Below are 25,465 nucleotides of genomic sequence, written 5' to 3'. Positions count from 1 at the left end.
CTGCTGATTACTACGCCCCCCTCCCCCCCTGAATATTCGCTGCTGATTACTACCGAATATCCGGAGCCCAAAAAATGGTAGTTGGGACAGCCCTAGTCTATGCTCAAATAGAGTGCATGTGGAGAGTTTGAAACTGCATTGAGTTCACCATTCAAGTATAAAATACACAACACTACACTGGAGAAACAAACATGCATTAAACACTGCAAGGGTTACAAGTGTATATAATGTTTACTCAACTGTTAAATGTACACAAATATCTAAATGTTTGTGTCATTCTAAGTTAGGAAAACATCAGGGAAGCTACAAAATGCAATAGTAAGTACTAGGAACCTCATTAAATAAACTAGCAGTATTTCACTCGACAGGCAAGGAGCAGAGTCGTTCTGGCAATACGACAAACCTGTCCAGACCCCCCCCCCCCCACATGCATATCTGCACCTACAACAAACTACTGCATCAACTGACAACAGACTCTCCAAAGTTTCATACTGGTTACCCATATCATCCCACAGTGTCATATTTCCCTTAAGGCATTTTGCAACCCTGTTTAATACACTCAGTATTATAAGCGCTTGTTAGACAGCCATACATTCATAGTAGGATGATATGAACACACATGTATTTTGGGTACAGGTGAGCCCAGTGACAAACAAACTGGAAAAAACGATGTTATTTCAACAGGTAGGTCACTTTTTTTCAGTTGCAGCATTGCGATACCCTTTACCAGGTACCCTTCAGTATTGTGCAGTACTAGTTTTATCTACCTCTGGAACAAGCTAAACTAGTTATAAATATATTTATTCTTCACTGTCGGGTCACTCATTACTGGATCAGTGAGCTGCATGAGATACTGACAGGCTGTGAGGAGAGAGAGAGGGGGAGAGGTTCCACTAATTTCTCCCGTGTTATTATCCAAAGTTAATGTAAACTTGAATAATGTACTTCATTTGAATGTAATAATTATGTTGGTTGTTGTTTGTGGAAGCGCCAGTGAATGAGCCCCATTAACTGAGTTTTAAACATCACTTTAAATGGAAGATCCCCATAGGCCCCGCCCACTCGATCGGATCGGCCGATACTGATTCCGGCGATCGGGTCCAAAATTGGCGATCGGAGCATCCCTAATTCTAACCATGCCTCATATCCCTCTATTTAAATTCCCGTTTCAAAAGTGCTGATTTTGGGTATAAAGCTTTTAAAGAAACATTTATTAAAAATGAGGGGCGGAGCTTATGCCTGCTCATGCGGGAGATTCTACCAGCAGATACTGCCATGACGAAACACCATATCATGGATTATCAAGGATTATTTCTGAAACAGTATGGAGCTCAAAGGCTTTCTCTCTTGCCGGTTATACCACAAGGTGAGTTCCTTTTTATATCCAGCTTCTTGACACACATGCTCTGACAGGTTAGCTCTGAGTGTTAGCAATGCTAATGTAAACACCGACCATATTACGTCCAAAACAGTCGGGCATTGTTTCTGATAGTGCTGTGGGTCTGCATTGCCGATATGACGTCATATCGGACGCAAATATGGATCAGCTCAGTTGTAGCCCCGTTTTTAGAGATTTGGGTACGGAGGAAAAGAGAGAGGGTTTTATTTTCTGACGCTGCGTGAGTTCCCTGACACACCGGGGACACATATTTATGTATAAAAGACATCAAAAAGTGACTTTTGCATGATAGGTCTCCTTTAAGTATCAGGTGTGGGTCATGTGGCTTGTGACCTAAAGGCAACCGGTTCAAATTCTTAGACTTGCAGGGCTACATTTGAATGAGTTAGAATGGCTGTATGCTTCTGTATTGAAACCTTCCAGAAACCCTGCTTTGCAAGGTTATAATCCAGCATGTTTGCACTGGAATTAGCTTTGTAACATAACAAATAATTATCTGAAAGTCATATAGAAGTTTACTGAACCTTACTTTAACAGTTGTCTCAACTATCAACACTACCAGCAACAACCTACACGAGGAAAACACAGGCAAATCTTTGTGGCCAGTCTTGTGTTTTACACAATGTTTCTCCTTCAGCCAAAGGTGACCAAATTTAGGAAAATGTATTTTGGAAAATCTATATTTTGATTCTAAAATAAATATAACTCAATCCCCACCCACACCATACACCTCATGGTGTGTATAGATCCAACAGTTTGTTGTGTAATGGTCTCATTGTTGAATATGTTCTGACATTGTTCTGTATGTGATGAACTGTTGCAGACAGTCTTCCTTTTTAATTGTTTGTATAGTACTGTATTGTTCTTTTAAATACTCCTTCCTGCCCATTAACTGCAGATGTAAATTAGGTTGTGTTGTGCATGGACCCCTGGTAAATAAAATAATAAACTCAACTTCCATGCCTGAAACTCAAGTCACTTTTTTGTGGCCTACACAACACCTTGATGCAAAACCATGTATCACTCTTAACCTTTTCTTCAACAACAATCTCTGGATGGGCCTCTTGCATGTCAGCCCAGCTGCCAGTGAGAAAACGATGTGTCTCTCTGACACGAGAGTCAACAGTGAGTCGAAGAAAGAAAACATAACGATGACAAAATATAGTAAAAGGTTTTGGGTAGTGCCCTGTAGCCAAATCGTGTAGCTAATAACCTAAAATGTTTGGAGATGTCCCCAAAAGTGGGACCACTGTGTTCCCCTGTCCACAGATGTGCATACTGCTGTGTGTAAACGGTGTGAAATATTTGCACAAAATGCACGCCTTTATATTAGGTTTGCTGCAATTCTGGTTTTGGGCTGCATGCTGATAGTAAGTGCTGCAGATCTAGCACTACACAGAGCAAACAGCCTACTTTAATCTGGGCCCCCTTCATCCTCTTACCGTACCTTTGAGCTGCGGCAGCGGGGAGAGCTCCACCGGGGCGCTCTGTGTGCGGTACTGGGAAGAGCCTTGGGATTTTCTCTGTTTCTGGGCCTTCCTCATGGACTTTCTCGTAAACCCGTCCACTTTCTCGGATGCGGAGATAGCCGACATTTTGATGCACAAACTGACGAAGACTTCAGGCAAGCGATTGTATTCCTAGGTCAAACGAAAGGGTTGTCTTCTGCTCGCACCCAAAAATATGGAGCCAAATGCACGACTTGAAGCTCGTCTCCTGTCTGGTGTTATTCTGTATGATCCAACATGGTCGCTCGGTATTAGGATTAGACTGAGTCCAAAGACTGCATCATTCGGGTAACTCGTTCTCTGAAACACGGGGACAATCTTCAAAACACGAAGCAAAAAGCCAAACTCATGACATAGCCTGCAGTATAACCTGGAGTTACAAACCGAAGAAAAATTATCGCTCAGCTTTCAAAATGTCTGGTGTTTTTTTTTTTTACTGCTTCGTCATGTTTGCAAAAAATATACCTGTTGCAAAACGCATTACAGCCATTCTGGTAAAAAAAAGTTGGCTGAATTAGTCGTTAAATCTCGGCTGTAGCAAACTACTGTACTGCTAGCCTGTTTGCTAACGTACCTAGCTAGCTTGCTAAAAGATTAGCCGACGTTAATGTACGCCACTACGACAACAGTTTGCACCGCTGTCGAGAAAGAAAAGTTACAAAAGGATAGTTGCCCCGTTAAATTCATGTAGTTCCTCGTTAAAACGCCAAGTCCAGGTCTTCAAGCCGTGTTTTTAAATCCTAGTGAGACTTCCGCTGAGAGTGTTTTCAGAACAACTATCCGCGATCGATGAAGTTGAATTTCGCTCGACGACTGAGTCCCTTAAAAGTTAGCCGTGTCCACATGCAGTTGACTTTGTCTTAACTACATTCCCCGTGAAATCATGAGCTGTAGTTTCGTTTTCACGGTCTCTAAAAACACAGAGTAATCTCAAATAGACGAAATAACTGAACGTCGTGCTGAGCAGGCAGCCATAAACACTCCCAGTGTAGTCGTTGTCTGTCTGACTTCACTGTTCGCTGAGCTGAGCAGCCTGACAGGTGTACGTCACAGAATGGCGTCTCCGACGGCCAATCACAAGCAGAGGATTAAAAAACGGTAAACTTTTTAGACCAATTAATTGGCGTGGAAGGCGGGCCCTGGACATGTGACATGTGAAAACAAATACGTGACGTTGTACAGTTGAATGAGGAGTGGCAACTGTAGTAGATGTTCCCACAAAAATATTGGTTGAAGAAGTTTGAATTTGAAATCCTTCATCGACTTTATATAGGTTGGATAACTTTTTGTTAAATTGGAAACAAGTATACTCATTTAGCTGTGCCTTATGCCATGTTTAATGTAGCCATTTCCATAACATTTTGATATTAGGTGTAGGTTTTTCTTGATTCTTGGATCAAAATCATTTACAAATTCGAAAAATTGTACATATTTTATATTTGCACGGTAACATTTTATGAATGTGAATTTGCAAGAGTAAAACCTACCTTTAATGTTTTTAAGAAAGAAATTGAGCTATTAAGACAGTAACTTCAGCAAAAAAACCTAGTTAAACCTAGTTTAAAGCCTGTTATACAGATGAGTTGGGTTGTGTTAAGCGTAATAGACAAGAGCATTTATTTGCATTTTTTCTTTCTTGTTCTCTTTGGAATACTGAATAACTTTACATCGCTATGACCGTAGAAAAAAATAATCAAATAACATCAGAGTGGACTAATATGTGTAACCTGTTAAGACTTTGTAACCACTGCAATAAATAATGAAATGAGTGACATTTCTGTCACTTGTGTCTCACCACTAATCACACACAAAAACACACACACATACACGAATCACACTGATGAGATGCGACCAAAAGCATGCAGCACACTGGGAAAACTCTTTAGAATTTAATAAAATCTAAACAATGCGAATTTGGATCAACTATATACAAATGAACCAAGCACGACTCATTGGTTATTTTGTACATATAAACAACTTGAGCATATGCTCAAGAAAAATCACAATTGACAGAAATGTAACACTGAAACAAAAAAGGTACATGACAAAAACCCACAAAGAGATGAAGCAATAAATAAACTTGGGTTCATAAAAATGTTTGTTGATGGTGTGGATCCAATTCATGTTTTCTTAGCAGTATTTCAAATGTTCACTCCTTTAGACTCTTTCTGCACTCTGAGGATTCATTCCTGGTGACCTCTTGAACATCTCTATTAAAGGTGGGTCATTGTGTAAATGCATCTCCTGACGTTGTTAGGTTTGAGTCAAATTAAAGATGTACTCATCAACATACTATTATTCATTTTTTACCAGAGATTCTGAACAGCACTAGAACATTGTGTAGGAGGCAACTGCAAAACCCTAATTAAAAAAAGAAAATAACAGCCTCTCAGGATGTGAATACTGCAGCGACAAATATCCAGAATGATTATTTTGTCAATCTCAATGAAGCCCAAGTTTATGTGCTCATGAAATCTGGATCTGGATCAGTGTTCTTGGAGGCTCGAGGTCTGTGGGTTCAGGTTAAAACATGTTTAGTATTTTAAACCGAGGCAAAGCATCCAACTGGCACAGGTGGTCACTCCAGAGGCCTTCTTGCGAAATACATGGAGATTTTCTTTATGCTCTGCAGTGAGCGGATTGTCTGAAAAACATAAATCACAAAGAAGCTCAACTACAATATTCATATGAATAGCTATAAAATACCCCTGTGCATGTCAACATTCACACTGATGCGTAGAGACGGACAATATCAGAGAGTCCTGCCTCAAGCCTTTGTGTTTCTATTGTTTGTTTTTTTCAAATTCCCTCTCGGATACAAGAGAAGGAATTTCTAGACTGACATTCCAAGAAAGTATTTTTGTATTTATTAAATAATGGGCAGTAAAGAAGCTCACAGGAAACATCTCTAAGAGGGAAAACGGCACATTCTGACATGATAGAGAAAAATGAACACAACTGACAACAGCTAAAACTGTTAAAGCAGAGATTGTTGTGCTTACCGGAGAAACTGGTGTCTTGCCTTCGTGTCTCTTAGAGGCACTGGGGCTTCTGGGAGACCTCGGGCTTCCTTGACCTTTCCTCATCTTCTGGCCCAGCACTGACAGCCAGTCCATGGGTCCGGGGGAGCAGTTCTCCTTGCCGGTCTGAGAGAGCTGCTCGCTGTCCTCTGTGGGACAGCCTGTCTGTAGTCGGCTCTCTTGCTTGGAGCAGCAAATCCCCGACAGAGCCCGGCTTCTCTTGGCCGCCGGGTAGAGTTCGGTAACACAGTCACACTGCTCTGCCCCCCCACAGCCTGCAGAAGACCCCTCTCCTGTCTCCAGCCTGCGTTTGGCCCGTCGCTCGCTGGGAGAGGCGCTGCTCGCCGGGCTCTGAGGACACAGACTGAGCACGCGGCGAGGCTGAGGGCTGGCCTGAGCAGGAGACCCACGGCTCGGGGATAACCATTTCTTGATAGAGGATGGTGTTCTCTGGCGGACAGCAGCAGCCTTGGCACCCTGAGAAGGGATGGGAGAGGTGGTGCTGGAGGGGAGAGGCATTGCGGCTCCGCTGGGAGCACAGGCAGCGAGCCGGGGGGACGCCAGGCCGCCGAGGCTCTCTGTCTTCTGGATCTTGGCGGGGGTTGTTTCAGCTCTGATAGAAGGCCCTTAACACATTCATAAGTCCAAGTTAGCTCACAATGAATAATTGAAATGACACATTTTGCAGTTATTAGACAAGACAGCGATGTTGGGCTACAAATAATCAGATGATTATTTTTTAGATTCATTGATACATTTTGTCCGTGAAAATGTCAGAAATTAGCGAAAACTGTCCATCCCATCTTCTAAAAAAATCCAAAGGTGACTTTTTTTTTCGGTCAAAAACTTCAGTTTAATATAGTGTAAAACTGAGAGTAGCAGGACATCTCTATATTCGGGGCACTCCAAATAGCATTTGCTGAGAATTTGGCAAATTACTTAATCGGTAAATCAATTATACAAATAGTTGCCAAAACAGCCATCTTCCTGTTCATCTATTATACAACATACTGTCCTGATATGAAGAATTGTAGTTTAATTCTTACCTGAGGGAGATTTAAGACGTGCCCAGCCGACAAGGTTGGCCTCTCCCACTGAGGATTCGGCTCCATCCATTTTCCGGTGAAGCCTCCAGATACGTACAGTGTGATCATCAGAACAGGAAGCAATCTGTAAACAGAGCAGGGGGGATTAAACAGCGCCTAAATCCATCTTCCCTGCTTATTAAAACCGCTCAGCTTCACAACAGGAAAACACAAATACCTCTGATTTATTTAAAGTGTCTAAGAAAAGCTTAAACCACAAATATAAAAGTTTGTCGGCTCACCTTGGTCAAATCTGTCGGACACCATGCAATAGATGTCACTTCCTCACTATGGCCTTGGAGCATCATGGGAGGCTGATTAGGCTCCGAGATCTGAAATGTCAAATAAGTTGGATAAATGCTAACCATACACCATTATAATAATCAATCAGAATCATTAAAAAAAACAACACTATTTAGTATGGCAAAATAAAACAGACAGTACCTTCCAGATGTATGCGTTATTGTCACTTGAACCGCTGGCTAAGAACTGGTCATCGGGGCTAATAGTGGACTTTACATAAAAGGAGGAGTTCTGGTGGCCACTGAAAGCTGCCACTGTGGAGGGGAAATAAACAAAACGGCAATATGAGAATCCCTGAATTAAGAGCAAATCCAAAAAGCAATTAAGTCTGAAATAAGCCCACATAAAAACAAAGAATATAGGAATAGAAACCAAATGACACAAGCCTTAATGAGAAACAAAGTTTAAAAACAGAAAGACCTGAGAAACTCAAACAGTCTTAAGTTCAAGTGTGTGCAACGTGTGAGTATTAACCAGCTGTTTTGTACTGATAAAGTGTCCGGATATAGTTCTACATATTTAATTAAACCTTTAAATTAAAGATATTAGTAGTACAATCAGACAAAAGCCATGCATCTCTACACTTCCTCTATTTAATAGGGCCCTCCTATTGGCTCCCCATGACAGTTACAGTATAACAAAGGATATACGTTTGCAGCCCCATCTAGTGATATTCAATGGCAATGAATACAATGGCGGATAAACAATGACACAGAAACACAATAGGTTTAGTCAGAGTGGAGTCCTTGTTTACCTGGAGTTGTTTTTGTTCCGCTAACATTGAACATGTAGATATTATCATCAGTGCAGTTACATACGATGTTGGATCTGGTTGAGTCCAGAACAAGTCCGGAATAACCTGTAACGCATGCAAAACAACATTAAATTATTCTGCTTATTTGCATATTTGAGGTAAAACGGTGTGTCAGTATTGTACAAAACGTACCCAGTCTCATGCGCATGCAGGAACCCGGGTAGGGGTACGTCTGCAGAGGAACAGGATCCTGACGGAGTGCAGTGTAGTTCTTCCTTAGATCCCACATCTTGATTACACTGAGTAAGAGGAAGGAAATAGAACAATGAATTGAATTATGCGTGTCCATTTACTCTGAAGGTCATTTTATTCTGGCTTGGGGCAAGTAACAAAACACATGACACTGCATTCTTACCCATCGACAGCCCCAGAGGAGATGAGGGTGTGCTGATCCTGGAACAGAACCACGGTGACACTCTGCTGGGTGTCCTGCAAGAGAGAGGAGGCGCTCACAGATCAGTATTCCTTCCTCAAAGGCCTACGCCTCATTCTATAGAGTGCCACAGTGACGCGTCCTAAAACCCGTAAGTTAGCATTTTACCACGTCCGGTTCCTTCGACAAAAAAGCAATGGGATTTCTCCATAGGATTTTGGAAAATAGCTGAAATAAGGTCTGTGGTTGAGACACATTTAAGAGACGGATCACGTTTTGTTCTACGACATTGAATACATCAGCAGCTGGTGATTTTTGAAGAGTTTACGTGTCTGAAAAACGATGGTTGTTAACAAGTGGCTGAAGAGGACTACAGAAGTTGTCCAGGCCGTTTTACGTCATTACACCGAACACGTAAACACTCCCGCTAAGTTTGTTTGCCCTGTTCGGCTTGAAAGCAAGTACCTGCCTCCTGCAAACTGTTCAAACAAACACTTCAACTTGTAACATTTTGAATCTGTAGTTTTGAATATGGATCTTAAGTTGGCGTGACGTTGAAGCAGCGACCCTACTGTAGTTCCTTTATAGCATAACGTTAGCATTTTGCTTCTGGCGACTAGATTTACGATTAGAAAATTATAAAAGTAGGATAGACGTGTGGAGATTATCCGGCTGAACTAAACGTGATCCGTCTCTTAAATGTGTCTCAACCACAGACCTTATTTCCAGCTATTTTCCAAAATCCTATGGAGAAATTGCATTGCGTTTTTGTCGAAGGAACCGGAAGAAGTTTACTTCCGGGTTTTAGGATGCGTCACTGCGGCCCTCTATTATAGCTGTTGAATAAACTCACCACACTGGGAGCCATGCCACGTGTGCTGACCCGCCTCTTCTTGGTTTTGGTGAGGGGGTTTGTCTCTGCTTTGTTGTGAGCGCCACTGATCTGGTTCACCTGCCTGTAGAAACCATCTGAGAGGAAGACATAAACATTGTCACACGCATGTATAAGAAAACTCATCATTATCCCCACAAGGTCTTATACATTTCAAAGGTTTAAAAACAAAGACTGGGTTCAACCAAACCCTAGAATACTTAATATAAACAAAACCTTTGTAATTGAAATGTTTGATTCATACCTTTTTTGCTGCACCTGGTGTCCCAGACCATAATATTTCCATCTCTGGCCCCAGTACAGAACACAGCTGTTTCATAGAAGACAAAGAATCAGTAATGTCTGTGACACAACAAAGCATCTGTTAAGCAAATGGTATTACATTTAAATAACAAATATCAAGCATCCATATTCTTTACATTGATTACTGCAGAAAAAACGCTTATTTTCTTTGATCTTTAAATCTAACGTCCACATTTTTTTCTGCCTGGCAAATGATTAATTCTACCAACAGATGAGGATGTTTAAACAGCCTGCTATAGCCTCAAAGTCAATCCACCACCAACACAGTGTTTTCTTGTGTCTTTTCAGACAGAAATGGGAACAAATATCCCTTAGCAACAGAGTATCCAGGCACTATCTAGTTTACCTTTCTCCTGTGGTGCGAATGAAACAGACTTGAGGCTGCAGAGGTGACCTTTGAAGCTGCCTAACATCTCCCCTGACCTCACATCCCACAGCCTGGCCATTTGATCACCAGCAGCAGTAACCTAAGGAAGGCAATTTAACAATAACAATTATTTAAAGAAGGGTTTATTAGTAAGAAAAAGGACAATTACAATCTGCTTTATATGCTGCAAGAAGAACAAGAGTCACATCAAGAAAAAAATCAATGAATCAACTTTTAAAGGAACATATATTTGATGCATTTATGGCTAATGCATACAACAAAAGAACATAGACATAGTAATTATGGCATTAATGACATTGTACTTACCAAGTGAGGCTCCCCCGGTACCCAGGCTATGTCAAAAACAGCGTTCTCATGGGCCAGCCATTCTGCAAATAATAACACACAATCAGCTATACTTCCTGATAACTGTCTGAACTATTGTGAAAAAGGGGAGTTTCTACACATACCTTTTAGAAGTGGCTTCTCCCGGCTCTCTGTGTCGTAGATTCTAACAATGCCTTCTTCATTAGCTGCTGCCAGGATGTTCTGCATGTGTCCGGCTGAAGAGAGACACACCAGTTAGATGGATATAAAAAGCAAAACAGATCCTAGCTCTGCTGTGTATCCTGTGAGGAGAATTGACTATGTACTGAACACAGGTGGGTTACCAGAGGAGAAGGCCAGTCCAAACGGGGGCACAGAGTCCCCCAGGTTGCCGTAAGAGATGTGTTCATCGTGTCGGACGCAGTGGTACCCCCCCAGCAGAGAGCTCAGGGGGTGCCTCGGCCCGGGGTCGGCAAGGACGGCTGGTGAGACAAAAGGAGAAACATACTTGTAGTCAGACATTGTTCTAAAACTATACCAACTGATCCTTCAATCTGTGATTTTAGTACACAGCATTCAGAGATTAAATTGCACCATTTGTTTATTAAAGCTATCTGACAGCTGTTTGTACTTACTTTTTCCTGTTTGACTTTTTCTTCTGACATTTAAAAACAGTAATAAAAGCCTGGGCAGCAACTCAGTATTACAATTAATCTACTGTTAGTGGCATAATAAAGTAATGGTTGAATCGTATAATGTTATATTTTATTATTATCCTTTTTTATTTACTTGTTATGCCTACGTGCGCATTGTTGGAAAAGTACTGAGATCCTTTACTTACAGTAAGTCAAAGTACAATTATTATGGTCTTAAATTACTCAACTACAAGTACAAGTCCTGATTTCAAATGTTAGCATCAATATGTACTTAAAGTGCTCATTCTGCACAATGACACACTTCAGAATAATACAGAATATTATCAGCTAAACGTATTTCAAGTATCAAAAGTAAAAGCAATCCTTATGCAGAATGCATCTTTTCACAGTATTTTATTATTGTGGTTATTTTATTATCCTGTTTTATACATGTAAAAGCATTTTAGTATTGTTGTTTGTCAATGTAGACTAAATGTAGGTATGGAAAACTGTGTAATAATAATAATAAATTATATTTCTATAGCGCTTTTCTTGAACCCAAAGACGCTTGTAGATTAGTATTACAGTACTCCATTATACCATATCAGCATATCCTGTTTTTATATGTACAAAGTAGCTGTGAATATTAAAGCAAGTGGAGTGGAGTAAAAAGTACAATATTTGCAATATTAAGGCTTCTTCTGAAAGCATTCATTTATAATGTGGCATGCTGTTACATTTGCACATGCTGTACAGTTTTGCCTCTTTGACTGAGTACACTTTTATGTTATTTTCCCGAATGTTTTAAAGTCTCACTTGAAAATGAGTTCTCAATCACAATGTGACTCTATTTCAGACGTTACGCTTTTTAATGTAACATCACTTTACCTAATGTACGTGAACTAATGCCAATTTGAGGAACTACTTTAGGAACGTTTAATCATACTGCCATTGCAACAGAACTGTACACGTATTTAATTTGAATAAAACAAACATTAAAGTAAGCTTGGAATACATTTGATTTTAGCCTATCTACATGAAGTTAGCACAAAACACACATAGGGCAAACCCGGGAACCGAAAAGCACCAGAAATAATCCCCAACATTATATGTTCTCACCATTCTGCCTTCGTTTGCCCAATCCTCTGTCAACTATCGAGCGGAACAGCATAGCTACACTACACTACACTACAGGACGATCGGAAATTAATTTAGTGAGAAGTTTTCTCAGATGAGCTGGTGGTCTTTTTTCCGTGTTGCTACTTCTGCTGGTGTTTCCCGCGAACAGTTCTGTGAACAGAGGACTGAATCCCCCGCTAAACCCGCGTTCCGCGCTCCCATTGGCTGAGAGCAGCGACGCGTCCACTTCCGCTTCCTCTGTGGAATGCACTGTAAAGTTTGCCATCATAACCATAGATATATATAAATGTATGTTTATATATATCTATGATCATAACTACCGACTACAGATCATGCTACAGATCGCATTACTTCCAATTTAAAAGTACGACTATCTTCTGACAGGCATTCATAATGGAATACTCACAGTGGCCCTATTTCTGAATCAAGATATTTTTGTATTACTTTATAAAGAACATGATGATACATTTAAAATACGACAGAAGTAGCCAAGGTTGTTTATTTCTCTGAATATTTCCAGAAACTCTGGGAGTGTAGATCTATATTTCTATATCTATCATTTGAATATCATGTGGAAAATATTAGGACTAGCATATTGAAAGATAAGGCCTCAAACTTGAATATTAGTTACATTTACTGTAGGCCTGCCTTAATTTGACTGAATATAATATATTATAATTAATGTGTGACATGGTGCCAACATTTCTGCTCTTCATGTATTCAAAACATATAGCCCTATCCTATTCCTATCCTACTTGTAAGTTAATAAACATTGAGAATACAACACATATAACACAAATTCTGGCAACAACAAAAAAGGTTTAGAGAAATACATTATTATTAAATGTAGTTGAGTAAAAATAAATGTGATTGAGTCGAAAGACTAAGTAAGATAGCATAGAAGTAGGCTGCCTTACATACATTTGAACGAAAGTAATTAACCGAATAATTGTTAACAAAGAAGAAAAATGATCAACAGTGAAATGATGCAAAATAAAATGTGACAATGTTGTTGTTGTTTTATTGTGAAAACGAAAACTGTGCACCGGAAATAGAATCACTGCAACTCCTGTGTACTCTCCGTCTGTACAATGAAATGCTAACGGCCCATTGGTGCTTTCAAGCCTCTTTTTTATTATAGAATACAACTTAACAAAAATGTCGCTTTCTATTGCACGCACCTTCCTATCAGAGGCTTGTTATGGCGAACAAGAACTCGACGCCAATTCCGCCCTCATGGAGCTGGACAAAGGTGAGTTAGCTAACTTGCTAACTAGCTAGCATCAGTCGTGATCCTGTGTGATGGGTCTTAGTTCCCATGTGTCTGTTTTGCTAAATGTAAACTGCTTGAAGAGTCCCTGCTTTGGTGTGACCGATGAAATTGCTCATTTGTTCAGGGCTGCGGTCGACAAAGCTGGGAGAGCAGTGTGAGGCTGTGGTGCTTTTTCCCAAACTCTTCCAGAAATACCCTTTTCCCATCCTCATCAACTCTGCATTTCTGAAGCTGGCAGACATCTTCAGACTCGGGTAAGAATGCTTTATAACTTGGTATTCAAACAGTAGCATGTCCATAAACCCAACAACAAAACATCAAGTGTTTCTAAAGTGGACCTTTCTCCATTTAGATGTAGCAAACAGGTATAAGTCTTCAAAAGTATTACCTACATGTAACCTGGAGAAAGTGATTGATTTTACAAGCCTCTTTTTAAAACGACCCTTCAAAGACGGGCAGCAACACATTTAATAATCTTGCAGACATAAAAATACATTACAATATCAAATGTAAACAAACAAAAACACATATATATAGTTAATCAGCATTTTCAAGTCATTAACCTAAGTCACCAATTAATCAAAACAGAACATCATTGTCCTTACTTTTTGGAATGAATTCAGTAGGTACAATGTATCAGCAAGTATTGTACAAATAAATATTTTAAACATGAAAGATTAAAAGGTTTCAATAAATAATCGTTTACCACATATTTTGTGTCTTTACTAAAACTGGTTTTTACTATGGTATATATCTCTTTATTTACATTTTAAAAAAAAATATTTCTCATTTCAGGAACAATTTTCTGCGTCTCTGTGTGCTGAAAGTGACTCAACAGAGCGAGAAACATCTTGAAAAGATCCTCAATGTGGACGAATTTGTCAAAAGGGTGTTTTCAGTCATCCACAGCAACGACCCTGTGGCCCGAGCCATCACTCTGAGGTAAATATGCGTGTACAAAAACAAATAATATTTGAGCTAAAGTTTTGCTGGTTGGCTTCAGATTTACGTAAGAAGTAAGAGATATCCTGCAATGTTGTACTACTCTTTCCAGATTATTTGAGGCTTGAACTCATCTATTTTCCTTTTGTTTCTTTTCAGGATGCTCGGTAGTTTGGCCTCCATCATCCCGGACAGGAAGAATGCCCACCACAGTATTCGCCAAAGTCTGGACTCCCATGACAATGTAGAAGTGGAGGCTGCCATATATGCTGCTGCAAGCTTCTCAGCACAGTCAAAGTAAGATTGTTTCCTTACCCGCGCTGTGATGCATAAATACTGTATGTGATGATGTTTTGTGTAAAATAGATTTGGTGTGTTTCCTGATTTTCAGAGACTTTGCAGCGGGGATTTGCAACAAAGTCAGTGAGATGATTCAAGGTAAAATCTTTATTCAGAAGTTAAAATCTCACATATCATTTTTAGTAAAAAAAAGCTTTACATATGAAATTTTTTCAGCATTGAATATTTGACAATTTTCCAAACAAAAATGAAAAACGTAAACAAAAGCCAAAAATTGTCGATTTAATGAGAATTTAATCTACAGACGTCATAATATAACCAACTTTTTCAAACGTTCTTAAATATTTACAACTGATTTTAAACAAACAAGCATTAAAATGTGATTATTACATGGCTTAGTTGAATACTCGATTCTGATTGGTCAATTCAGAACACGTGACACGTTGTTAATCCAGAACAGACAGACCGCTGTCAAGGATTTATTGACCGTTGTTAAGGACGCTCACATCTGCACAAAGAAGTTTGGTCGATTTAACTGTATGCACGCGTCGGGCTCCTGATCTGCCTGTCGGGTTCTTTTCCCCATAATGACCGCCTCGCTGCACATTATCCCTTACTTAGTGTACACACTCTATTTGATAATCCAAATGAAACGCATACATTTCATTGTACATTCACATACCAACGGAAGATGAATGCATGGATATTTGCAACCACCACTAAGAGATAGTGAATACAAATGTAACAAAATCCACAAATCATTTACCTCAATAATCACTGTTCAGCAGATCAGTGTTGGTTTGTACATTTATTTTGTATCTATAGAGTTTCCATTCCTCTTCCTCCTTTGTCTCCACTCAGCTTTAGACACCCCGGTGGACCTGAAGCTGAAGCTGATCCCGATGCTGCAGCACATGCATCACGACGCCAGCCTGGCCTCCAGCAGCAGAGAGCTGCTGCAGCACCTGGTCAGCTCCTACCCCTCCACCCCCATGGTCATCGTCACCCTGCACACCTTCACCCAGCTCGCTGCCTCCTCCCTCATCGATATCCCAAAGCAGGTAGAACAATAACAGAGCTCCACCTCGTTCACACATTCAAATGTTTGTCTTTGAATATTGGATTTTATTTTATTACCACTGTCTCTATTATTAAGATCTGGACTCTTCTACCTTTTTAGATTTGGAGACATTTGCTGCCTGTGATGCCCTTTCTCCTCTTTCTTGTGTTTCTTCAATTGTTCTATCCAAAAAGGAAAACATCTAAATTGTGTGCTTTAACATTTTTTTATCCATACAGTTGCAGCTCCTCCTTCAGTACCTTAAAGACGACCCACGAAGAGCTGTGAAGAGACTCGCGACTAATGATCTGAAGCTCCTGGCTAAAAAGGCTCCTCACCTTTGGATCAGAGAGAACACTCAGGTAGAGTTACAGCTGCACTGTCGGACCGTCTTAATATTGGTTTCAAAATGTCTAGGTCATCTAAAGTGTTTCTCCTCGGCAGACGCTGTGTGAGTGTGCCCTGAGCAGCCCTTACAACAGCCTGAAGCTGGGGATGCTGGCCGTCCTCTCCACCCTCTCTGGAACCATCGCACTCAAGCAGTACTTTCACAATATGACGGGTACTTTTTGCTTTTAATGAATGAAATGTCCTATGTAAGAATTGTAATGTAAAGTTGTTATAAAACGTTTCTACTTTCTCCCCCTTGCGTCCAGATTGCTTTCCCTTTTCCTCAAAGCCTAAAACGACACATTGTACATTCCGATCAGCAGGGAAAAAAGCAAGAAATATATTCATAAATTGTTATTTATTCTCAATGCTGTTCAGAGTAGTCTCAGTCATCCAACAGTACGCGGTCTCTCCCTCTCCTCTTGCTCTGTGCATAGGCCGCCTCTCCCTCGTTGCACACATCGAGCTTTATGCAAATGAAAGCCTGATGGTGTTGCCAACATGCAAATGAGCAAATGACTTTTAGGAAGTTTTGCAGTTAGTGCTAGGAGTTGGCAACACGGCAAAGTACACACTGCACATTTTTAACTCATGTTTGGGCTATTCATATTTACTCAATAATAATAAGTTTAAATTAAAATGTGTATATTGACACTTAAACTATGCTTTAATTGCAGGTTGGTTCTGAATGAGAGAAAGACTTGCGACTAATGCGTATTCCTCCAACTCTTTTCCCAGGTGGCTCTTCGGTTCCCCCCCGGCTCACAGACCTGGTTAAACTGGCACAAGAATGCTGTTACCATAGCAACCTGGCAGTGGCTGCTCATGGGATCGTAGTGCTCTCGAACATCGCTATTTCCTGTCCAGAAAAAGGTTAGTGGTGCCCGTGGTGAGGATTTCTGCCTCTAGCATGAACCATCGCTCCTGTGTGCGTAGACTCAGTGTTTCTGTGTTCCTCCTCCTCAGATATAATACAGCTGGAGCAGGAAACTGTTTTAGGAGTTGAATCCCTTCTGATGCTCTGCAGTCAGGACAGCAGCTCCAGCGCACAGGCCACACTCAAAGTAAGACGTCTTTATAACCTTAAGGCATGTTTTGATGAATACATTAGCGAAAGAGCTGGTGTTTAAACCTCATCTGGGATCAACCCAACTGTGTTTAAATCATAGTGTAGACAACTGTCATGTTCCTTAAACTGACATTGATGATCGATTTGTGGTCTTCTTTTAGCTATACTTTGACTTTATAGTTTCAGATTTGACATAGTTATAGTTTAAGATTGTATTTTACTTGAGCAAAGTTGTTACATTACACAGTTTTTTTTGGGAAGACATTAAATATTTGAGATTTTGTGCCTACACATTTCAGATTAAACCCATTATTTTCAGGCTTTTATGATGAAGTATTTTGAAGAAGAAACACAAATATTTGTATTCTCTTGACAAATGATTGCAGCTAAAGAGGGTAACATTGCTTTGTCAGCATTGCTCGCTAAAGCTACACTTTTTCTACACTTTAAACGTCTACATTATGATTGAATGATTCCCTATTTTGTGTCTTCACTAGACCACCCTCACCTCATTGGTCAAACTGCTGAAAGGTCGACCTCATCTCAGCCAATCAGCGGTGGAATTCCTACTCGGTCAGCTCCACTTGTCCTGCGACTCCTCTCGTGTCCTCATGTGCCATGCTCTGGCCGCCATCGCCACCCACCTGCCCGTGCTGGGCGACGGGATGCTGGGGGACCTGGTGGACCTGTACAGGGTGGCCAGCCACTCCTCCACTGACAAGCAGCAAGAGCTTCTGGTGAGGGACTGCATCAGACATCAGCTGCTGCTTAGACTGAAGATATAAGAGGACATGTCACCCCAAAATGTACCTTAAAAGAAAATGTAAAAACTCTAAAGTGCTATTGATTGAAGTAGACTGTGTTGGTGTGAATTGCTGAGTGTGGGAGATAACAGCCATAGAGATGTCTATCTTCTCTTAAATATAATGGCAATACATCATTCACAGACCTTGATGTGAGCATTTTAATGTAGAAGCTTTTTTGTTTCTAAAGCACACCCTCGTAAACAAGACAACACAAGCCTCTCGTCCTTAAGCAGATGCAAGCTTACTTATTCGCAGTGATACAAAGAAAAGACTTAGCTCACTTTGAGCACAAAAGCTGTGTAACATCTAGTTCAATTTGTTCCAGACATGGCCGACATCTCCACGACAAACCTTTAAGAAGAAATGATGTTATATCTATGTTCGGCCCAGGCACACCTGTTTTCAATAACAAATTGAGCTTTTTTAGCTAAAGATAACGGCTAGCCCACAACTATATTAGAATAGCTGACATTGCATTCAGCTCTAAAATATGTTCTGGTTCCTATACTTGTATTTCTCTGAATTTGGATTTCAACACCCGTCTCTCCCTCTGTGATCGCTGCTGCAGGTTTCCTTGGCAACAGTGATTTTTGTTGCCAGCCAGTCGTCTCTGTCAGCCGAAGTGAAGACGGTCATCAAACAGCAGCTAGAGAATGTAGCAAACGGCTGGACGGTGTACCGCATCGCACGACAAGCCTCACGCATGGTAATCTCTTATGCTCGTACAATTCAAGACATGTGCTATAAAATGGATTAACATTTAAGGCTTTCCACAGTTGCTAAAGGTCTTCCCCGGCAAAAGTATCTAAATGTTTGAAATAAAAGATTGCTAAAGACAAATTACTGCCAAATCTTGTACATGACCCATAATGAAATGTTATCGTTAATCTGCAGGGATGCCACGAGTTCTCCAGCGAGCTGTACCAGAGTATGCGCACCCGAGTGGCGTCGGAGCACTTCTACTTCTGGCTGAACAGCCTGAAGGAGTTCTCCCAGGCAGAGCAGTGTCTGAGTCACGTGGAGGACGGAGACTACAGTGGAGCCATGACCGCCATCGCTGAGGCGCTGCGCTCCTACCAGAAGGGCATCGCTTCTCTCACAGTCAGTCCACTCTCAGGCTTCTGCATGTCCAAAACATTAATACAATTCTTCCTCTTACGTCATCAATAAATAATGCTTAAAGGGGTCGTACCAGCACGAAGCTAAAAATGTATTACTGTGGACAGAGGCGGCAACAAAATATATTTTAACCACCTAAAAGAAAGTATATCGGTTTGAATGTGCGCTATACTTAGTACTTAGTTGACACTGCTTTACTCTAGTATCACCTCAAGCCATTATCTATGCTTTCTTCAAAGCAACCAGACTCTTTCATCTTGCAGAACAAGGAAGCTGCCATATTCCAATGCCTCAGTCGATGACTTTGTGTTATTGTGTGACTTTTGTGTTTTAAAAAGGTAAGTCCCGATTCACCAAGGTCACACCATAACAAAAACAAATGAACAGTAAAAGACCAGCAACCCCTGTGTTCTACAAGGTTCAATTATTGTTCTTGTCAATGGAGTCTGGTGGCTTTGAATAGAGCTTATATAACGGCGTCAGTATGTACCCAAAAGAGAGTACTGTAGGCAATACTCTGACTATTAACAAGTGCTTTGTACAACCATCCAAGCTAACCCTTTAACCTGCTGTTATTCAGAGCAGACTCGTGTTATCACAGCATCTCAAATCGCTAACGGATTAACTTCCCTTAAACCTGAGTGTATTTTGTTTCTGTTAACTAAATGAAGAACAGTGACATTATTCAGCGGTAGTGTGTATGTGCTCTATCTGACTTCTCTCTCCCTGCAGGCCGCCAGCACTCCTCTGAGCCCGCTCTCTTTCCAGTGTGAGTTCATCAAGCTGCGCATCGACACCCTGCAGGCCCTGTCGCAGCTCATCTGCACCTGCAACAGCCTGAAGACCAGCCCCCCCCCCCGCCATCGCCACCACCATCGCCCTGGCCTCAGGCAACGACCTGCAGCGCTGCGGCCGCATTGCCATGCAGGTAAAACTCAGTGAGGTAGAAACACTCAGGATGTTTCTCACCAAAAGGCTAAAGGGGAGGGCTGCAGTTATTAATTGTTTTTATTATCAATCAATCAGCTGTTTTACTCAAAGGCCAGGGTATTTTCTCAAATGTCTTATTTTGTCAGCACAGAGAGAAGCAGGAAATCCCCATATTTGAGAGGGGAACAACTTATGACATGTTAAGAATCAGGACTAATTTGAGGATTTGAGATGTTGGTAGTATAAATGAACAAATGTTCTCATCAAGTCAATGTGTTTTCTCTCTTTTTCCCAGATGAAGGTTTGCATGGATGAGTTCAGAAGTCTCGCAGCTCGATACGCTGATTTGCACCAGTCGTCGTTTGACGCTGATTATGCCACCCTGCGTAACGTGGAGCTGTATCCTCAAAAGTCACATCACACTTTTAAAAGTATTTTTGTCAGCCCTGCTTTCTCTGCTGTGATGTCTCCTTTCTATAATGTTGTCATTTCTCTTTAACTGCTGACTGCTCAGACAACAACAGAGCTGTTTGCTTGTCTCTCACGTTATAGAGGCTCTGATACTGGACCCTCAGGCCGCAAGGTGAGAGCCACAAAGTTCATTTATTTGTTTGATGTATGACAACATTTAAAATATAAATTGGTCTAGAATTTATCTTGTATCATTTGAGGACTTTTGAGAAAATATATTTAGTGTGAAATTACATCTATATGTATTTGATAATCGGGACTAGAGGGTTTTTGCTGGCTTAATAAGTGGGGGAAACACTGAATTTGGGGAAGACGGCCATAACAAAAGGAACAATTGTCAACTTGGATCGTGCGTTGGTGTTGGGGATTTCCCACAGTATTGAGTATGTAAGTCGCTTTGGATAAAAGAGTCTAACAAGTGACATGTAAGGTCAAGAATCGTGATTTAACTATTTCAGCATGATGTATGGATGTGGCTTTTCCGTAAACCGCACATTAGACATGGATGACAACTAATCCAAATCTTCTGCAGGTTAGGGTTAGTACTTGAGTGTTTTCTGTAGAAAGTGCTTTGCGGTAACACACATCATCCCGGGAGGCTTCTCCTGGCAGACGTTTGTCTGTAACAGATTGTGTCTCTCTTCCTGTAATCTAGCTTTCAGGAGTACGGCACCCTGGGCTCGGTTCAGACGGAGAGTGAATATGAGCGCCGGATGATGTCGGTCTTCAGTCGAGTGTTGGAGGAAGTGGAGGGTCTCACCAAGAAACACCCTCCTGTCTCACACCTGGTGAGATTTTATTCAGGGTTTCTAACTTTTAAAAGCTGGTTTAGTATTTAAATTACATTACATTGCATTTAGCTGACGCTTTTATCCAAAGCGACTTACAACAAGTACATTCGACCAGGAAGACACAACCTTGAAGAAAACAGAATCATATAAGTACATCAGGTTTCATAGAGCCAAACATTTCAAGTGCTACTCTACTGGCTTTAGGTAAGCCAATCCTTTATTAGTATATAAGTGCTTTGTTAATAATTCTATCGCTCGAAGTGGAGTCGAAAGAGATGAGTTTTCAGTCTGCGCCGGAAGATGTGTAAGCTTTCTGCTGTCCTGATGTCAATGGGGAGCTCATTCCACCATCTTGGAGCCAGGATTGCAAACCCACGTGTTTTTGCTGATGGGAACTTGGGTCCCCCTCGCAGCGAGGGTGCAGCGAGTCGTTTGGCTGATGTAGAGTGTAGTGCACGCGCTGGGGTGTACAGTTTAACCATGTCCTGGATGTACGAAGGGCCAGATCCATTCGCAGCATGGTACGCAAGTACCAGTGTCTTGAAGTGGATTCTAGCAGTTACCGGAAGCCAGTGAAGGGAGCGGAGGAGCGGAGTGGTGTGGGAAAATGTAAATGATGCGGTAAAGGTTTGAAATATACCTGAATGTAAATATAATCCTTCTAAAATGCCTTATTTTCCACACAATCTGATGATCTATTTATTCAATCACTCAAATTAACTACATTTTTTTATATTTGAAATCCAGTCCTCGTTATTTTTGGTTTAATTGCTTGAATTCTGATCCTCAAAAGTGGTTTAATCATGACTATATAATAACACAAATCATATTTAATACCTTTGATCACAACGTTTTATAATGCTGACTGACTCATGCTCTGCTTTAACTTGTGTTATACATGTAGAGCAGTGTTTCGCAAACTTTTTCATACCAAGGACCACTTAACCAATAAAAAAAAACTTGCGGACCACCTAACTCCACAAATATCCAAAAACACATCGTTTTTCTAGAACAGATTACAAATCGCCTGAAAATGGTACAAACAAGTGGCAACATATGTGACGAAGGTGTTGCGCTGGGCTATATCATGCAATCGAAAGAAATGAAACTTAAGCTCGCTCCATTGCGGAGATATTCCCGCGAGAGTGTGGAAAACCTTTATTTATTTCAAATGTGAAATTTTAACAATATACTCACGGACCACTAGGGGGCGCTCAAGGGCCACCAATGGTCCGCAGACCACACTTTGAGAAGCACTGTAGAGCATGTGTTGAGTGTTTCTAAATAATTTTTTACTTTATTTAAGTTTTTTTCTTAACTGGATATTCAGAAGAATAAATGTAACTTGGTTAAATGAAATGTCCTAAAGTGTCAATATTGACGATGTATTGTTTGTTATTGTTTCTCAGCATACAGGTTGCCTCTGTGACGCCGTCATAGCTTTACTCAAAGTCCCGCTGTCTTTCCAGAGGTATTTCTTCCAAAAGCTCCAGTCAACAAGCATTAAGGTACAGCAACTTATAATTATATTAGAAAATTACTAAAAAAGATACATCCCTATTCTCAATTAAATATGCCAAACAGAATATGATGCAGTAGGAAATGATAGAGTTTATTGTGTGTATATACTAGCTATAAATGTGCATGTAACTCATGTATGAAGCATGTATGTATTATTTCTCTCTTCTTTAAGGGAAACAATGCAGTACAAGTTTAAACATTATCTTTGTGAAGTTTTATTAGATTGAAATATCCTCAGGACAACATAAATGATGCCCTTGGTTGTAGATTATATTAGGGCAGGACAACATACAGTACAGTTTTCAGCTACTTATATATATGACAGTCTTTTTTCAGCTCTTTTTTAAGCTCACGCATTTTATATATATTTTTTCTCTCCAGCTCGCCCTCTCTCCGTCCCCGCGGACGCCCAGCGAGCCGATCCCGGTGCAGAGCAGCCAGCAGCTGACTCTGAAGGTGGAGGGCGTCGTGCAGCACGGCTCCACACCCGGACTCTTCAGGAAGATCCAGTCCGTCAGCCTCAATGTCACTTCAGTCCTTCAGAGCAAGACGGGAACCGACCTCAAGGTATCCAGTGATTTCATTCATCTTTGGTTATTGCTCAATAATGCAAATATTTCAGAATAATAGAAAAATCTTTAGTCCCTTTTTTATATTGGGCTGAGCATTATATCCATATCATGTCCATATTGGGACATTAGGATAGATACGTCTTATCCTTCGTATATCATCATATCCTAACATTACAAACAGTAAGTCATGTATTTTCCAGGTTTAAAGGCTGCTTTTCAAAAAGTTATGTCATTTTCTGAATTTAACAGATTCTTTAAATGTTTTTTTAGTCCGTTTAGTCATTTTGTTCACATTGCTGGTGATTATTTATCAAAAATATCAGTGTAATTATTTGGGAAACCACCAAAAGTCAACCCTACAGTATCAATATGGAGATATCGGAAAAAGAAAATGCCGATTTGATTTTACTCCATTTCAAACCTTTTATTTAACCAGATTGGTTGTTTTTATATTATGGAGAAAATTGCTTTATTCCATGTATAAAGCTCATATTGGGTATTCTCCAGATGTATATGCAGTGCAAGTACATCTACATACCTGTACTGTATTTATCAACAGATCATGCTAGCTCTGGCGTTTGTACTTCCATTTGTTGTTGTGTTGCTGCTCTAATAATGATAAGAACAAACATATTTGTCTTTTCCCTTTCCAGATTCCACTCGACAGTAAAACCAATGAGATCGAGCAGCGTGTTGAACCCCACAACGACTACTTCAGCACTCAGTTCCTGCTGAACTTCTCCGTGTTGGGCACCCACACCGTCACTGTGGAGGCCTCGGTGGTGGACGAGAGTGGCATCGAGTGGAAGACGGGGCCCAGGACCACGGTGTCGGTCAAATCTCTGGAGGATCCGTACTCTCAGCAGCTCCGCCATCAGCTGCAGCAGAGTGCCGCTCAGCCTGCTCCACAGAGGAGTGCATACGCTCGCTTCTAGCCAATATCCTCAGTGCTTCACCGTCAACAACAGGTTAAGCTTGTGTACTTGACCTTGTAGAAACTGAGTTTGTACATATTGTTTTTCAACGATTAAAAGATCAGATTTAATTTTCATGCTGCACTTTGTTTGTAATCCTTTCAAATTAATGTTGAGCGGGTGCTAAGGACACATAAGTGGCCTTAATTATAACCTGATGGTGAAGATTTTCTCTGTGCGCGGCAAAACAAGCTCGCCAAAATGGCTTCACCGGTCTGGCAGTATTTTAAGGTGTCCGAAAATGACAATAAAATAGTATGCAACGTGTGTGAAGCAGAAATCCTGCAGCTCCACCCGCTGTGACGGACCGGTGAGCGGAGCAAAACACACTAAGAGTTAGACCTAACAAAACGCTATTTTATCTACCTCTGGAACAAGCTAAACTAGTTATAAATATATGTATTCTTCACTGTCGGGTCCCTCATTACTGGATCAGTGAGCTGCATGAGATATTGACAGGCTGTCAGGAGAGAGAGAGAGAGAGAGAGAAAAAGAGAGCGCTTCCGCTCATTTCTCCCGTGTTATTATCCAAAGTTAATGTAAACTTGAATAATGTACTTCATTTGAATATAATAATTATGTTGGTTGTTGTTTGTGGAAGCTCCAGTGAATGAGCCCCATTAACTGAGTTTTAAACATCACTTTAAATGGAAGATCCCCATAGACCCAACCCACTCGATCGGATCGGCGATCGGTATCGGCCGATACTGATTTTGGCGATCGGCCCCAAAATCGGCGATCGGAGCATCCCTGATTTTCAGCATCAAATCAAGGTAGGTCACAAGGGGGAACAAATGTACAGTGGACACTGAATTTACAGTGTAATCCATTCTGCATGAAGTGTAATGGCATAAAGAGCCATCAGGGGGCACACAACAGTCATTAACTGGTCATCATTGTGTGAGCACAAATATCTCATGTCAATTCCAGACTCGTCAAATCATTGAAATGTTAGTAATTATGTGTATATTATAGTTTTATGTGTGAATACCTTCGATGTAACATTCAATTTCACCGAGCACAACTACTTTTCCTGGTATTTCGCCCTATAATTAAAACAGTTTGACTATCTTGGAGGCGT

At 40.8% G+C, this 25,465-nt stretch overlaps 3 protein-coding genes across 4 annotated transcripts in view; 1 reads left to right on the top strand and 2 right to left on the bottom strand.

The window, feature by feature from the left end:
* Window positions 1-3,923, bottom strand: part of ppp2r5a (protein phosphatase 2, regulatory subunit B', alpha isoform) — a 56,730-nt gene extending 52,807 nt beyond the window's left edge. For both annotated transcript variants that reach the window (XM_034240131.1, XM_034240132.1), the window contains exon 1: window positions 2,847-3,923. In XM_034240131.1, coding sequence (XP_034096022.1) covers window positions 2,847-2,994 — 148 coding nt within the window. In that variant the 5' untranslated portion in view covers window positions 2,995-3,923. The remainder of the gene's footprint in view (window positions 1-2,846) is intronic.
* Window positions 3,924-4,500: 577 nt separating this feature from the next.
* dtl (denticleless E3 ubiquitin protein ligase homolog (Drosophila)) lies at window positions 4,501-12,329 on the bottom strand. The gene is made up of 15 exons (XM_034240120.1): window positions 12,146-12,329; window positions 10,736-10,873; window positions 10,535-10,627; window positions 10,392-10,453; window positions 10,044-10,164; window positions 9,639-9,704; window positions 9,356-9,471; window positions 8,485-8,558; window positions 8,262-8,368; window positions 8,070-8,174; window positions 7,457-7,569; window positions 7,255-7,344; window positions 6,974-7,097; window positions 5,910-6,553; window positions 4,501-5,551 (listed from the first exon to the last, which is right to left on the bottom strand). Exons 1-15 carry the CDS (start codon window positions 12,195-12,197, stop codon window positions 5,486-5,488), a joined length of 1,971 nt encoding a protein of 656 aa, XP_034096011.1. The 5' UTR covers window positions 12,198-12,329; the 3' UTR covers window positions 4,501-5,485.
* An 883-nt stretch (window positions 12,330-13,212) lies between these two features.
* Window positions 13,213-24,461, top strand: ints7 (integrator complex subunit 7). Its single transcript, XM_034240111.1, is given in 21 exon segments — window positions 13,213-13,418; window positions 13,564-13,693; window positions 14,235-14,381; window positions 14,541-14,678; window positions 14,773-14,819; window positions 15,543-15,742; window positions 15,981-16,103; window positions 16,186-16,303; window positions 16,870-17,004; window positions 17,098-17,195; window positions 17,698-17,937; window positions 18,575-18,712; window positions 18,901-19,107; window positions 19,858-19,974; window positions 19,976-20,053; window positions 20,351-20,454; window positions 20,570-20,638; window positions 21,182-21,314; window positions 22,727-22,825; window positions 23,220-23,405; window positions 24,064-24,461. Coding segments are annotated over 21 exon segments (2,883 nt in total). The 5' UTR covers window positions 13,213-13,324; the 3' UTR covers window positions 24,346-24,461.
* Window positions 24,462-25,465: the final 1,004 nt, after the last annotated feature.

The sequence above is a fragment of the Gymnodraco acuticeps genome, unplaced genomic scaffold (genome assembly GCF_902827175.1).
Source record: "Gymnodraco acuticeps unplaced genomic scaffold, fGymAcu1.1, whole genome shotgun sequence".
Classification (NCBI taxonomy): Eukaryota; Metazoa; Chordata; class Actinopteri; order Perciformes; family Bathydraconidae; genus Gymnodraco; species Gymnodraco acuticeps.
This window is presented reverse-complemented; position numbering and strand designations above follow the sequence as displayed.

Excerpts from the sequence above, each read along its gene's own strand:
- dtl (XM_034240120.1), bottom strand. The coding sequence starts at position 12,197 with ATGCTGTTCCGCTCGATAGTTGACAGAGGATTGGGCAAACGAAGGCAG. Across the intron at positions 10,874-12,145 it reads GGGCAAACGAAGGCAGAATG|CCGTCCTTGCCGACCCCGGG; the intron begins GTGAGAACATAT and ends TTGTCTCACCAG. Across the intron at positions 9,705-10,043 it reads ATTCGCACCACAGGAGAAAG|CTGTGTTCTGTACTGGGGCC; the intron begins GTAAACTAGATA and ends TCTATGAAACAG.